The sequence below is a fragment of the Colletes latitarsis genome, chromosome 13 (assembly GCF_051014445.1).
Source record: "Colletes latitarsis isolate SP2378_abdomen chromosome 13, iyColLati1, whole genome shotgun sequence".
NCBI lineage: Eukaryota > Metazoa > Arthropoda > Insecta > Hymenoptera > Colletidae > Colletes > Colletes latitarsis.
Window position 1 is genome coordinate 14,515,367 of NC_135146.1, and position 13,557 is coordinate 14,528,923.

The 13,557-nt window shown below is 40.3% G+C and overlaps 1 protein-coding gene across 16 annotated transcripts in view; it reads left to right on the top strand.

Moving 5' to 3' along the window:
* Dnc (phosphodiesterase dunce) overlaps nt 1-13,480 on the top strand; it is a 189,141-nt gene extending 175,661 nt beyond the window's left edge. For 15 of the 16 annotated variants that reach the window (XM_076780995.1, XM_076781000.1, XM_076781001.1 and 12 more), the window contains 6 exons: nt 4,269-4,362; nt 5,320-5,549; nt 8,452-8,715; nt 8,983-9,082; nt 9,386-10,044; nt 10,168-13,480. In XM_076780995.1, the coding sequence (XP_076637110.1) occupies nt 4,269-4,362; nt 5,320-5,549; nt 8,452-8,715; nt 8,983-9,082; nt 9,386-10,044; nt 10,168-10,302 (1,482 nt within the window). In that variant the 3' untranslated portion in view covers nt 10,303-13,480. Of the gene's footprint in view, nt 1-871; nt 1,301-4,268; nt 4,363-5,319; nt 5,550-8,451; nt 8,716-8,982; nt 9,083-9,385; nt 10,045-10,167 lie in introns of those variants that run through there. The other variant, XM_076781004.1, reaches the window with a different exon arrangement.
* The last annotated feature ends 77 nt before the right edge of the window (nt 13,481-13,557 follow it).

A 13,557-nucleotide genomic window follows, 5' to 3' on the forward strand; every position in this document is an offset into this window, starting at 1 on the left:
TGATAGTCTAAAAGATTTGGAAGCACTTCAAATCTGAGAATCACCTACAGTGGATGTAAAAAGTATTCGTACAGTGGCTAATTACGACTAAAATGCTCAATAATAATGCTTAATAATAATATCTATAATTAGTATTTAGTAGGGTTTCCCTCTGACAAATTAACTAAATTAGATTCGATTTTATTAATAATATTATTCCGTTCGTTAATTAAATCATTTTTTGTAAGTGCTCAATAATAATGCTTAATAATAATATCCATAATTAGTATTTAGTAGGGTTTCCCTGTGACAAATTAACTAAATTAGATTCGATTTTATTAATAATATTATTCCGTTCGTTAATTAAATCATTTTTTGAGTCCGTTTTAAATTGCTCGATAATCCCAGAAATGTAAACAATATAGATTAAAATTTATTTTATTTGTTTGATTAAGCAATATAAATATTCCTTTGGTTTATTTGATATTATTGTTCTACAGACTTTGGAGTATGTTACGAATACTTTTTACTCTCACTGTATCTCGACACGTGACCGGTTCTGAATCATTCGGAACTCGGTAATTATTCGAGTCACCTATTCCTAAAAGCATTATCTGTTAGCACGAGGTTCGATCCAATTGCATCGGTTCCCGCCGCTTCTCGAAATCCCACTTCTACGAGCGATTCGCGCGTAGTAACGTGTACCACCCCCTCCACCTGTACGCGATTCGCGCCAAGTATACCGTCGTCTAATTGGCGCGAGAGAGACGGAGAGCCCCGGCCGCGATAAAAACCAGGCAGACGTGATCCCGTCACGTAGATCACGTTTTGCAGTCGAGTGACGTCCACGCGACCAGCAGGCGTCCTCAGAGGCACGGTGCATCTCGTTGCGAGTCCAGTGTACCAAAAATATCAGTGAATCTTTTATCGTACCTTCGTGTATCCTGTTATTTATTATTTCGAACGATCGAAACACTCGTTTCCGGCCAACGTCCACTGTTGGGAAGTCGTTTGTTTTCGCGCGAAAGGGAAAAACCGAGAGAAGCTTCCCGAACGTAGAAAGTGCGGTTTGCAAGTTCTTTGCGGACATTGGAAGACAGGTTCTGCGGAACACTGGTGAAAGTGAGCTAATTTTCTTCGATCTCCGGAGACACGTCCACGCGGTTGTTTCCGAGCGAGACTTTGTCGAACCGTTCGAGCCATGGTTCAACAGATGGACGCTGAGTACGGGACTGGAAACGTGGACGAGTCCGCTAGGTACTTCAATTATTTGACGACGCTGGCGGATCTCACGGCCATGGCTAGTATAGTGGTCGCACAGGTAATTATGGGCTCCTTTCCTCCTAGATTGGGTCTAGATTTTATTGGAGGATCTTTCTTTACAAGACACTAAATGGTACACGAGATTTTCTTAGAGATGCTACAAATTGCCGCTTGTCGCTATTAGATATGGCAAACTATAATACAAATGAACTTGACTGAAAGAGGAGAGAAAAATATTAATGTTTTTCATTAGACAAAGCAAATTAAAGAAATGTAACTTATTTGAGGTGTCCACTGAAAAGTATAATTTCAGGAACCAATTAGTGTAAGTCCATTAATCTTAAAATTGAGATAAATAAGGATTTTGCAAGCTAGTTACAGGAAAATAGCATAAATAAATCAATGTAAGTCCATTGACCTCGCAAAAATAGCAATGCCACTAATAATTAAAAGCTCAATTTTTATTATAGAACAACCTACAAATGAACTTAACAGAAAAAAGAAGGAAAACATTAATGTTTTTCTTTAGAGAACACAAACTAAAGTAAAAAAGATTTAAAAAATTTCTCGATGCAAATTTCATTCCCACGAATTGCAAATAATGATTTTTGTAAACGATGACTGGACAGAAAGTTTATCCCCGAATTCTGTGTGCGTCAGTTATTCGGACAGACAGTCAAAAGTATACATATATGTATGCAAAACCTTGTACGTGACAATAATCACGTAAACGAAAAGTCTGGCTCGAATAAAACTATATCGATAGCGGAAAAATAACCAAAACACTTACTAATCGCGTTCTACATCTGACAGATAATACGTGTTTCTATAAATAAATATTGCTTTCTATACAAGAACAGTTTGACGTAAATAGAAACTTGTATCAATTTCATTCTAACGGTAAGCTTATCAGAGGAGCTGATTAAAAAGGTTTCGAAATGTTCAGTGTCTATTTAATTTCGTTCGTTTATATTCGTTTATGCAAATACTTTGCGGAATAGATAAAAGGAAATGGTAATTGACGACAGAATCCTGTGGAAAAACATTTGCACTCCAATTCCAGAGGCTTACTTCCTAAGATAAAATAGGAAATATTGATCTATAGAACGAGTCTCGTGGACTTAGTCGGAATCGTTTGATGCGAGTATAAATCTCGATCCTCCATGCCATATGTCGTCCACGAACGTGGCAGACAATTTCACCGTGACGATTTCGAAACCGATCGCTATCGTAACGAGCTTACGCTCTCCATTGCCCACGAAACGAGGACAAATCGATGGGAACATTGGTTTATCGATCGATCGATGTAATCGAATTGCATCTTTCTCCTCGGTCGGTAACGTATATTTCAATAAAACGGGAACACTCGGCCGGTAACGTGTTAAATAAAAAATAATACGCGTTCCAATAGCTTTCACGTTAATATCACGATTAATTTCTTAGATTAAGAACAAAGATTGAAACGCTTCCCTGACCTGGTACACTGTTGCATAATATTAAGAATGAACGGATGTACAGAAAAAAGGCGTGTTTTATTTTAATTTCTCACGATTAAATAATCGCGAGAAAGCTTCGTGGAGGCATTTATCGCGATAAGGTGACGTTGATACGCGAACACGCATCTGGATCATCGACGATAAAATTGCTCATCTGAAAACAAACGTAACTAAAACCAAAGATTTTTCCTTTTGATTTTGAGTTTCAATTTCACACGTATTTACACAGGGACAGTGTAATTAAATATTGTCCGTTTGATTAAATGTTATTTTTAGAAAATTCTATATAGTAGATCGAAGATAGGAATAAGTTAGAGATAAGATAGCAAATAAGAGTGAAAAGAAGAGTGAAAATCGTCAGTTTTAACACACATTTAATTAAATATTGCCATTCATTAAATATTTATGTTGTATGTTCAGCGCTATCAATCTGGTATAAACGAGCCAGTAATTGTCAAAGAGGAATTTGCGCCAAGTTTCGCCAAGTACGACTTTCTGGTCTAATTTAATTCCAATGGTTACGACGACGTTGATTAACGAGAACAATTGTTTTCATTTGCGGAGGCACCAACGTCTGTTTGAAGATTATCTTAGAAACTATGTGTTTCTACAGAGGAGCACGTTTAACCATTAATTGTACGCAGCATTTGCTCGACTGCGTCTCCGAGACGATCTAATAAGCTCCTCATAATCCTCTCTGGTATAATTTAAACAGCAGAAGCGATTCGCAACTTTCAAATTTTTAAAATTACTCTAACTCAAAAAATAGCAAGGCCCTTCGCAATGGGCCTTCGTTTTCAAGATATCTTTGTAAAAGAATTATTTATCTGATTTTACGGTTTATTTTTTGGGTAAGTTGGCAAGGAGGTTAGCTACGAATCTTCTGGTAGTGAGTTCGAATCCCCGCCAAGTTATTTCTTTTTCTTTCGTTATTTTAAAATGCATAAATATATTTTACTTTTACAGAATTTACAATATAATGCTATTTTACTACTGTAGTTACTATTCTTTATGTATTAAAAATTTAAAAAGTAATTCTTTTACTACATACGTACCAAACTTAAAATCAAAATGAATAATAGAAGCTTCCAATGCTTGAAATCAATACGTTCAACAATTTGTTACGAAACGAAGCAATTAGAATGCAACGACGACGCAGAAGAATTGAATGAACAAGCACAGCTGAACAGCGTGTTTAATGGAGTTTTCAAAACAATCGTTTTGATAACAGGTTACTCCTCCTTTCTCGTTTGCGCATTTACATCGATATCTACGTAATCGTAAGGGATTGTGTTACGAAGCTGATAACGAAATTGTGTACACGTAAACTTTTGCAAACGACTATACATACGTGCACGCGTCTCGTTCGTCCGTCTGTATTTATCTGCATCGAAATTTCGCAAATATCGTAAATTTCACGAGATAAAGCCCTCCTCGACGAATAGTATCTCTCTCGTTCTCGTTTGACGTGTTTCCGCGTCGTGATCACAATCGGTAAACACTAATTGTTACGTTTTATTCTGTTTGCAGTTCAAACGTATGCTCAACAAGGAACTCTCCCACTTCTCAGAGTCCTCAAAATCTGGCAACCAGATTTCAGAATACATCTGCAACACCTTCCTTGGTAAGTGTGAGATGAATATTTATTGTTCAATTGCGAATAATAGAATTTCTTGGAGAATTTTTTGTGAATAAACTGTAAGTTTGTTCCGGATAAGGTTCATTGATATTCGTAACATACGTCACGCGACCCGTAGGAGCACGAAGAAACAAAACGGAGAAAGGATTAATGGCTCAGCATCGCGAGGCCACAGCCAGGAGCAGATTTATCAGGGACAATGAAACGAGCGCCGACTCTTACGCATTAAAAGCCCTTGAGACCCCATGTATGCACGCATATTTCTCGAGCATTCATCCCGTCTGACTCGTTTTGTCTCGCGGACCTTTTTTCCCCTCACCGAGCCAGGAAACGGACGTTCGTTTACGTAAACAGTCTTTTCAATCGGTTTCGTGGGGTCCATTGCCTCCCCCTCGCCACCAGAGGAAGGACTCTTGCAAACGCTCGACTAACCTTCCATTAGCTCCTCGACCGACACCCAATATCGTCATCTACAGGTGCTCAAGTCTGGTGCACTGCCGCCAAAACCCATATCACCACCATACTAAATAAATCACGTTATCGCGCCACTATCTCCGCGAGGAAGCCAACATCGAGTGCATTCGAGACTCTTGAATCAAGAGTTCATCATGGAGCTAGCCACTATCTCGCGTGACACCCAACCCCCCATCATCCAAACTCCCCTAGTTACCAAACTAAATGCTTCAACACTCGAAAACATCCCCATCACATTCAGGTTTTTGAAATTTTTGTCTCGAGCACTTAGGAAACTCACAAAACCCCACTCAAATCTATTTTTACACTAATCGTTGGTGTTAAATGCAGGTTGAAAAGAACCCTTCTCTTTCCCATTTCTTTCACAGGAACTTGTACAGTGGAATGGAGACTGTAGGAATCGAAGATGAAGGAAAGGATCCTCGAAAGCTTCTGTTAATCAGTTTTCTGTTTGCGTGTGCGTTGCAGACAAGCAGGAGGAATTGGACTTGCCGTCTTTAAGAATTCAGGATGGAGGTGCAACAACAGGCACCGCAGATGCTCGAGCAGCTAAGAAGAAGGACCGCGCTGAGAGAGGCCCAGCCGCCATGTCTCACATAAGCGGTGTCAAACGACCGCTCACGCACACAAACAGCTTCACAGGGGAGCGTGTACCACTCTATGGCGTTGAGACACCTCACGAAGAAGAACTTGGCAAGGTAAAAATTAATATTTTCCCACCAATGATAATCAAACAAACCTGGCCAAATACGTTTCAACTCTTGGTGGTTTAATCTGCGAACTTGAATTGTTGGAAACGTTATTAGTAATTAGATCTTGATAATATGATAGTAGAAGTCACTTCCTAGTATGTTAAGCAAGGTAAAAATGAATATTTTCGTTTTCAATTGAAGTTTCACAAAGAAAACGACAGTGAAAACGTTAGTAATTAGGTCTTGATAAAAAACATATTAATACCTGTAAATAACATGATAATAAGCGTGATTTCCTAGTATGTCAAGGTTTGAGGAAAAGATGATCACGTGAACCTGAGCTCTGGAGACTGTGGTTACTAGAATCTAGTGTTATTTATCTTCTGATAGCACAATCACAGAATCTTTGCAGAGTAAAAACACTAACGCAAGACAATTTTTAGACAAAGTGGAAATTTCTGTTGCTTTTATTCCCAGTGTGCCAAGCAACCCATTCAAATTAATTCGAATTGTGCAATCGTTTCCAATAATGCAAACTACAATCGTGAAAGTGAAATTAATTAACAGACGCTTTCTACCGATCTGAAAGGCCTCGATTGCGAATTCAAGCGTCACTCGCACGACCGGTATAGCATAGTTGATCACTGTTCATTCATCGGAAAGGAAAACAACCGACTGATGAAAAACACTCGACGTTCCGTGGGAGCAAATGTTTGATAAAATTTCGTTCGATAATGAGACGGATCTATATCGCGATCGCAATCATTCGAAATAAACAGTTGCTCGTAATACCTTATCCCGTTCCCGTAGCTTTAAATCGCGGCGAAACTGCAGATCGGATCACGCGGTACTTTGCAATATCCCAGATTTGCTCCTCTGCTAATTCCACGTTGCTGGCTGATTGATTCTCAATCGGAACACGCGAGCAGAAGACATTTCGAATGCAACAGTCGAAACGATCGCTTATCGAATTAATTTAAAACTTCGTCTCGATTTATTTTACGCGAAGCTCTGGTGGTTTTACGGAAAGATCTCGTCTAGGAAATTTCCAGTCGCTCGAAAGATGCTACCGACTGACAAATATTTGCTTCCTGACGGTTCTGCGAGTAGATTACAACGGTAAACGTGGAGAGTAAAAGAATAGAAAAAAAAGAAGTCTTGGTGGCGGCAACGTTGCTGGGAAAAATCCACTTTGCATTACATAATCTATAAATACCTACTAATTTAGAGTTAATTAATCTAAAAGTTTGTCAGAAATTATGATACATTTAATAAGGAATATTTCTTTAGGGTAACAAATATTCATTAATAGATAATTGCCAGGCTTGGTTTTTAATTATTAACTGAAAACACATTGAACAAAGGACAATAATGTTATTATCGATACATGAGATATCAATTCGAAATTTACTGTCATCAGCGTATCAGTCTATAACTTATCAGTTAATATTTCCGTGGAATCATCAATTCGTTGTATGTATATACAATTAGCTGATTAGATTGCCCGACTATTTATAATTGTCAATAATTAATGAATCGAATTAAATCATTTAAAATAAGAACAATATTCAACAATAATGAAATCGAGTTAAGACACCAAAGTAAAATATTTCCGCTGGCATTTGCTCCATACATCACCCGTACGATTTGGGTAGTAATTTGGGACGAGGTCGTAGGTCGCAGATAACCCAAATTCTCGAAATTCTTATCATCGTAATTATTGTTTAACCTTAATTTCACGACGATGCGTGAAACCTGAAGAAATCAAGCATTCTTCTAACCTCGTCAACGTCACTTTGATATCTAGCAGGTGTCAAGTAGTTGGAAAAATTAAAAAATTTCAAATCGTTTTAAAAAAATTATTTTCAGTTGTAGGGGTCAATTACAATCATTTTTTGTCATTAGATATACCCTCGAATTCCTACGCGTTTTCGAGAAAAAAATTCCTAATCGAAAATGTAATTTCTGGTCAGGAATGTCTGCCCGAATTTTCATGCGAATCTTTAAAATGTCATAACTTCTGAACGGATTGACGGATTTTAATGTTTAAAAAAGCAAACGACGCGTATTTTAATCAAGTATATGTAGAAATTGCAAAAATATTCGAAAAGTTGACCCTTGACCCCGCAAAATGAGAAAAACCCCATAAAAATGGTCCAATTTTCAAACAGCCATAATTCCTACAATACTGAATATATTTCAGTGAAACTTTTTTCTGAAGTAGAGCTCATGGGTACCTACAAAAAAGTATTAGACAACTTTTCTGTAGGGCGTCAAATAAAATTACTAAAAATGAAAAACAAATTTCTAAGAAAAATCGACCAGGGGGTAGGTGCCTAAATTTTTCGACGAAAAAGAAAATTTTCAAATCGTTCTAAAAAAATTATTTTCGGTTGCAGGGATCAATTACAATCATTTTTGGTCATTAGACATACCTGCGAAATCCTACCCACTTTTGAGGAAAAAATTTGAGAAAATGTGAAATTTTTCGACAAAATTAAAAAATTTCAAATCGTTGTAAAAAAATTATTATCAGTTACAGGGGTCAATTACAATCATTTTTGGTCATTAGACATACCCTCGAAATCCTACCCACTTTCTAGAAAAAAATTCAGTACGTGCGGAACTTTAAACGTTAATAACTTTTTAAGAAAGCCTCCATCAACAAATTTGTATTCTTGATTTTCGTCTTATTTTGGCCTTTAGAATCCTTCATTCAAATTTTTCCCAGGGGTGGCCGATCACTCGGTATATACCATAATATTTTTAAGACTCGTTAAAATCGAAGTGGTACAATTGGGGTCCTTTCCTTGTTAGGAAATGCAGTAGTACGTAATTGTTTGTGTTCCCCCGATTATTTGAAGTAGATCGAGCGCTCTCTAACAAGTATCGTGGTAATAATTTGCAGCTTCTGTCAGACATCGACAAGTGGGGCATTGATATCTTCAGGATAGGCGAGCTGAGCAGCAACAGACCATTGACGTGCGTCGCCTACACAGTCTTCCAGAGGCGAGATCTACTCAAATCCTTGGGCATACCGCCGAAGACCTTTGTGACCTTCATGATGACCCTTGAGGATCATTACGTCAAGGACAATCCCTTCCACAATAGCCTCCACGCAGCCGACGTGACCCAATCCACCCACGCTCTGCTCAACACGCCCGCACTCGAGGTTAATATCGTATTCACTGTTGTCTGTTTTGATGCCCGTGTTCGCGCGAATTTCGCAACAAGGGATCGTGTCAAAAAGAACCATCGATTCCTATCTGATCGAAGCTAATTGATATTTCCTAGCACTTGCCCGTTTTGAATTAACGTCAGTCACTGTTCTCCAGCTTCGAGCAGCCAATAATTTTGAGTATTTAAACGAAGTCAAGCTTGGTGTCTTTGTAGAATTCCGACTAGTTGACGCTAATAAGAGTCGTTTCTCTTTGCGCAGTCCGTGTTCACGCCATTGGAAATTACCGCAGCTCTATTCGCGGCCACCATTCACGACGTGGATCATCCTGGACTTACCAATCAGTTCCTCATCAATTCGAGTAGGTATTCGTTTAACTAAACTCCGAAACTTGAAATCATACGAATATTATACTCTGTTATCCGAGTGTTGAAAGTGCAGATCGCTTTACTACTTAACCAATTGTTGGAATAGGTCAATGTACATATGATAATATTATTTGATGTTCATTTTGCTCGAATGAAAACAAGTCAATTAATCGACTAACGGTCGATAAAGATGAATGTCCTTAACCGATCAGTGGTTTGCTTTATCGATTCGGATAACGGAGGTTTAATTCTACTCGAAAGAATTGTATTACTTATCAAACTATTTTAATCATCAGGCTCCGAGCTCGCCTTGATGTACAATGACGAATCCGTTTTGGAAAATCACCACTTGGCAGTGGCGTTCAAGCTCCTCCAGAACGAGGGCTGTGACATATACGTCAGCATAACGACGAAACAGCGTCGAACCCTCCGCAAAATGGTGATCGACATGGTCCTATCAACGGACATGTCCAAGCACATGTCTCTGCTGGCGGACCTGAAGACTATGGTGGAGACGAAGAAAGTGGCCGGGTCTGGTGTTCTTCTCCTGGACAACTACACGGACCGTATTCAAGTTCTGGAGAACCTGGTGCATTGCGCCGACCTGTCCAATCCGACGAAACCATTGCCCCTTTATCACCGGTGGGTCGGTCTGCTGATGGAAGAGTTCTTCCTCCAAGGTGATCGCGAACGCGAACTGAACATGGACATCAGTCCCATGTGCGATCGTCACAATGCAACGATCGAGAAGTCGCAGGTCGGCTTCATCGATTACATCGTTCATCCTCTGTGGGAGACTTGGGCGGACCTGGTACACCCAGACGCACAGGAAATTCTGGACACTCTCGAGGATAATCGTAGCTCCTACTTGTCGATGATCCCTCCGTCGCCGCCGTCCGACGATCAGCAACAGCTTCAAGGACACGACCAGCAGTCTGACAGAATACACTTCCAGGTAAGATGACTTACATTCCCAGTTGAACACACAGTGGCGGTGAATTTGTCACCAGAGTTAATCCACTAGCAGGATTCCTTTCTTTTTCTGTGTCAGAAGTTGTAAACGATTCGGTTGTTTCAGGTGACACTGGAAGAGGGTGACGAGACAGGGGACGTGACAGAGACAGGGGATACGAGCGGAGCGGCCGAAACGACCCTGCCCAGCGAAGAAGGGGGCGGTGAGATGGATGAGAACGCAGCGGAGGCTGGAATGTGACGGAGGCTCGCGGGTATTTGCAGGAAGCTCCACGAGAAGGTGCAGCAGACCTGGTGGCGCGTGCGTCAGTGACGGCTAGTTCACTGTCGCCAGCCGGGTCTCTTTGTGTCGACCTATCGACCTTTGGCCAAGCTCCACTCCCTGGAACGGTGGAAGAAGCCGCCTTCTTGGGATAAAAGGCGGCGGGCAAGGATACGAGGGGAACGTGTCTAGTCGCTCTGCTAGCTAGTTCGTCGGATCTGGATAACGCAAAGGGTATTTGTTCTGATGCGTCGGGAACGATAAGAATAAAGAAATAAAGGAAAACTGGGAGAAACAATTGAAAGTGACATACACACAAGACGAGGAGGACAGCCTCTCGCACGTTTTTGTGATCGTTTCCTCCTCGCTGACGCGGGTCTCAGGACGAGGAACGGTCCTCGATCGCTGCACTTCGGCTGGCTCGAAGCGTACCGAGAGCGTCGAGTGTGATATCCTCGCTTCGCGATGGAGAGGAGCATCGTCGTCGTTACCATTATCGCCCTTTTCTTTGCCCCGTTGTCGTTCGATCGGCCCCCTCCCCCCCTGAACCCACTGTGTGTATCCGAGGCTCGAAGGAGGGGACGAATCTCTTCACGAAGTACCTGTGTACGAAACGGACAGATTACGAGGACTGATGTATCAGGAGAATTTTAAACACGAGACTCGAGGATGCAGGGAATCTCAATTCGCAGCGACTGGATCCTTACTGACATATCAATTGCATGGTACAAGCTGCGCGGCCGATGCCGCGATCTTCGAACGATTCGTAGGATCTTCTGTGCAGCCAGCTGAACCCCTCGTCGAGCAACCGAAGCACTCGAATCTCGTTAGTCGAATTATCGGATCGCTCGAAACGGGTCAAGCGTTTCCACGACGCTGTCGAGGAGGACCCAACCACGGACCAGAAAGTACGAAGTAGGCCAAAAATTGTAATAAACAAGTACAAAGAATGAATGGAAATCGTGATAATAACTCGAGGAGGGGATAATTTGTCAACTGAACAGAAGACTTTAGAGGAACATTAGCAATCGCGCTTCACGTTTATCCTTGGTTCTCCGATGAATACCTCGACAACGATCATTAGAGGAACCAAGCCTATGCCTAATCGTAAGATTTCAACCCATGCTCGCTGACTAGTGCGTAGAGAAAGTCGTAAACGGTGAATTGGAGATGGAGAGCCAGATGTAGTAGTCGCCCCCCCCCCCCCCCCCCCCCAAATGCAAAAACAGGACCGTAGTAGTTGTCGACGCGATTTTTAGAGACGCTACGTGTCGGAACGTGGAACGAGCGAACGGACGATTAATTTTAATATAGAACTGCGCTAAAGGCTGGCCTTTTATTTGGGTTCTTCGTATTAAAATTATCGTGCAGCGATGTTCTTCTCGCGACGTTCACACACACATACACACACACGCACACGCTTTACACGAGACACCGACGATTTAATTTTTAACCAAAGAGTAATGTTAATCACCGTGGAAGAAGAAAGAAAGACATAATTCTTCGTCCGAAGAACACAAAAAAAAAAAAAAAAACGAAACACACATTTCTGCGCGAGTAATCATCGCACGTTTTGGCTTCTAGCGATGGTAGATGTAGGGGATCGTAATCCGTGAACAAAGTGAAAATTAATTAGATAGGACATTGCAGCTCGATGTGTTATTAAAATAAATAAATAATAACGATAAAAAAAAAAAATCCAGAAAAAATACAAAGTACTCTCTCGCTTGAATGTCTGTGAATCGTTCAAATTCGTGCGTCGACCTTGACGAAAGTTATCTCTCAGATCCGCGATTTTATTCTAGTTATTCATGCGATCAATCGTATATCGATCGTCGAACGACGCGCTCTTTCTCGGTGAATGGGCCGCTTGCGTGTCGCTTCCGGTCAGCGACACTCGATTAGGGTTCGGAAACGGATGTTAACGTTTGATGGTAATGTTCACATTGAAGATTGCCGCGACATCTCGGAGAAAGAGTTTGATTTAATCTGTGAATGTTGATTTCGAACAAAATTGCGTTAAAGTGAACGTTGACGTTGTGTACTGACATTTCTGTGAAGCGGGCGAGTTATTATTTTTACGGCGTCCAACGACGTAACGTGTTTCTGTGATCGAATATTTTTTTTTTTTTTATTTTTATATAAATTGACACAAAAGTGGAACAAATAAATCTGCATTGTTGATTGAACAGACAAAACCCGCCACTTCCTCGCCGATCAGACGCTATTGTACGTATAAAAATTTCTTATCGAACGTAATTGGTGTAATCGATTTTGTAAAATAAGACGCGTAAAAAGGCTCAAAGGGCGAAAAGTAATAAGTAATCGAGACCCACTCGAGAAAGAAGCGGAAACTATATCTGTGTCGTAGGCATTGAACCTAGTGAATGTTTCTTTTTTTTTTTTTTTTTTTTTTTTGGTGCTGGTCACCAAAGTTAGTTCGTAGAAGTATTACGTAAGGCTACGAGACTAGATATTAAGCTGAAGATTAACTTAAACGAACTTCTTAGGGCGTAAGCAATGAGGTTATTAATTGATAATTAACGTGTAACCGTAAAAGGAAGAGAAATTGGCGTGACGCAGGCGTGCAGACGCTCTTTCGGAAGGAAAATTCGTTTTTCCATTTCCACCCCACAGGATCCTTTAAAAATTGCGACAATTCCGCTCAAAATGAAAACAAATTGAACGTACTAAAAGACGAAAACGATAATCGAATAGAATGACTCGAACAAGAACAAATCGATCGAACGACAAGGCTTTTCGATTTTTCCTTTTCCATTCTCCCGACAGATTTTTATTGTTATATTCCCTCCCCCCTCTTTCGTTTTCCATTTTCTTCGTCGATATCATTCGAACTCATGCGCAATAGTTTTCTGATGACTAATCCAATGATTGTTTTATCGTGTATGACAATTGTGATGAATTCACACAATGCGTGTATTTGTATTAATCACAAATGACAATGGTGACAACGATGACGATAACAATACGGTCACGCGACGTTAAAACGTTGATTGTTGCGAGACAAATACAGATTAAACGAGAAAAAAAAAAAAATACGTCGTGTTTGATTGCTGGACAGTTAAATGAACATGTATTAATATCGTGTAACCCTTGTACGAGATGTATGTGTAATAAAACATATTTATTGTCGAAACGGTCGGTTTCGGTATTCTTCAACCCTTTTACAGTGACTTAAAATCGTACACTTGGCGGTTCAGCTGATATTTTTTC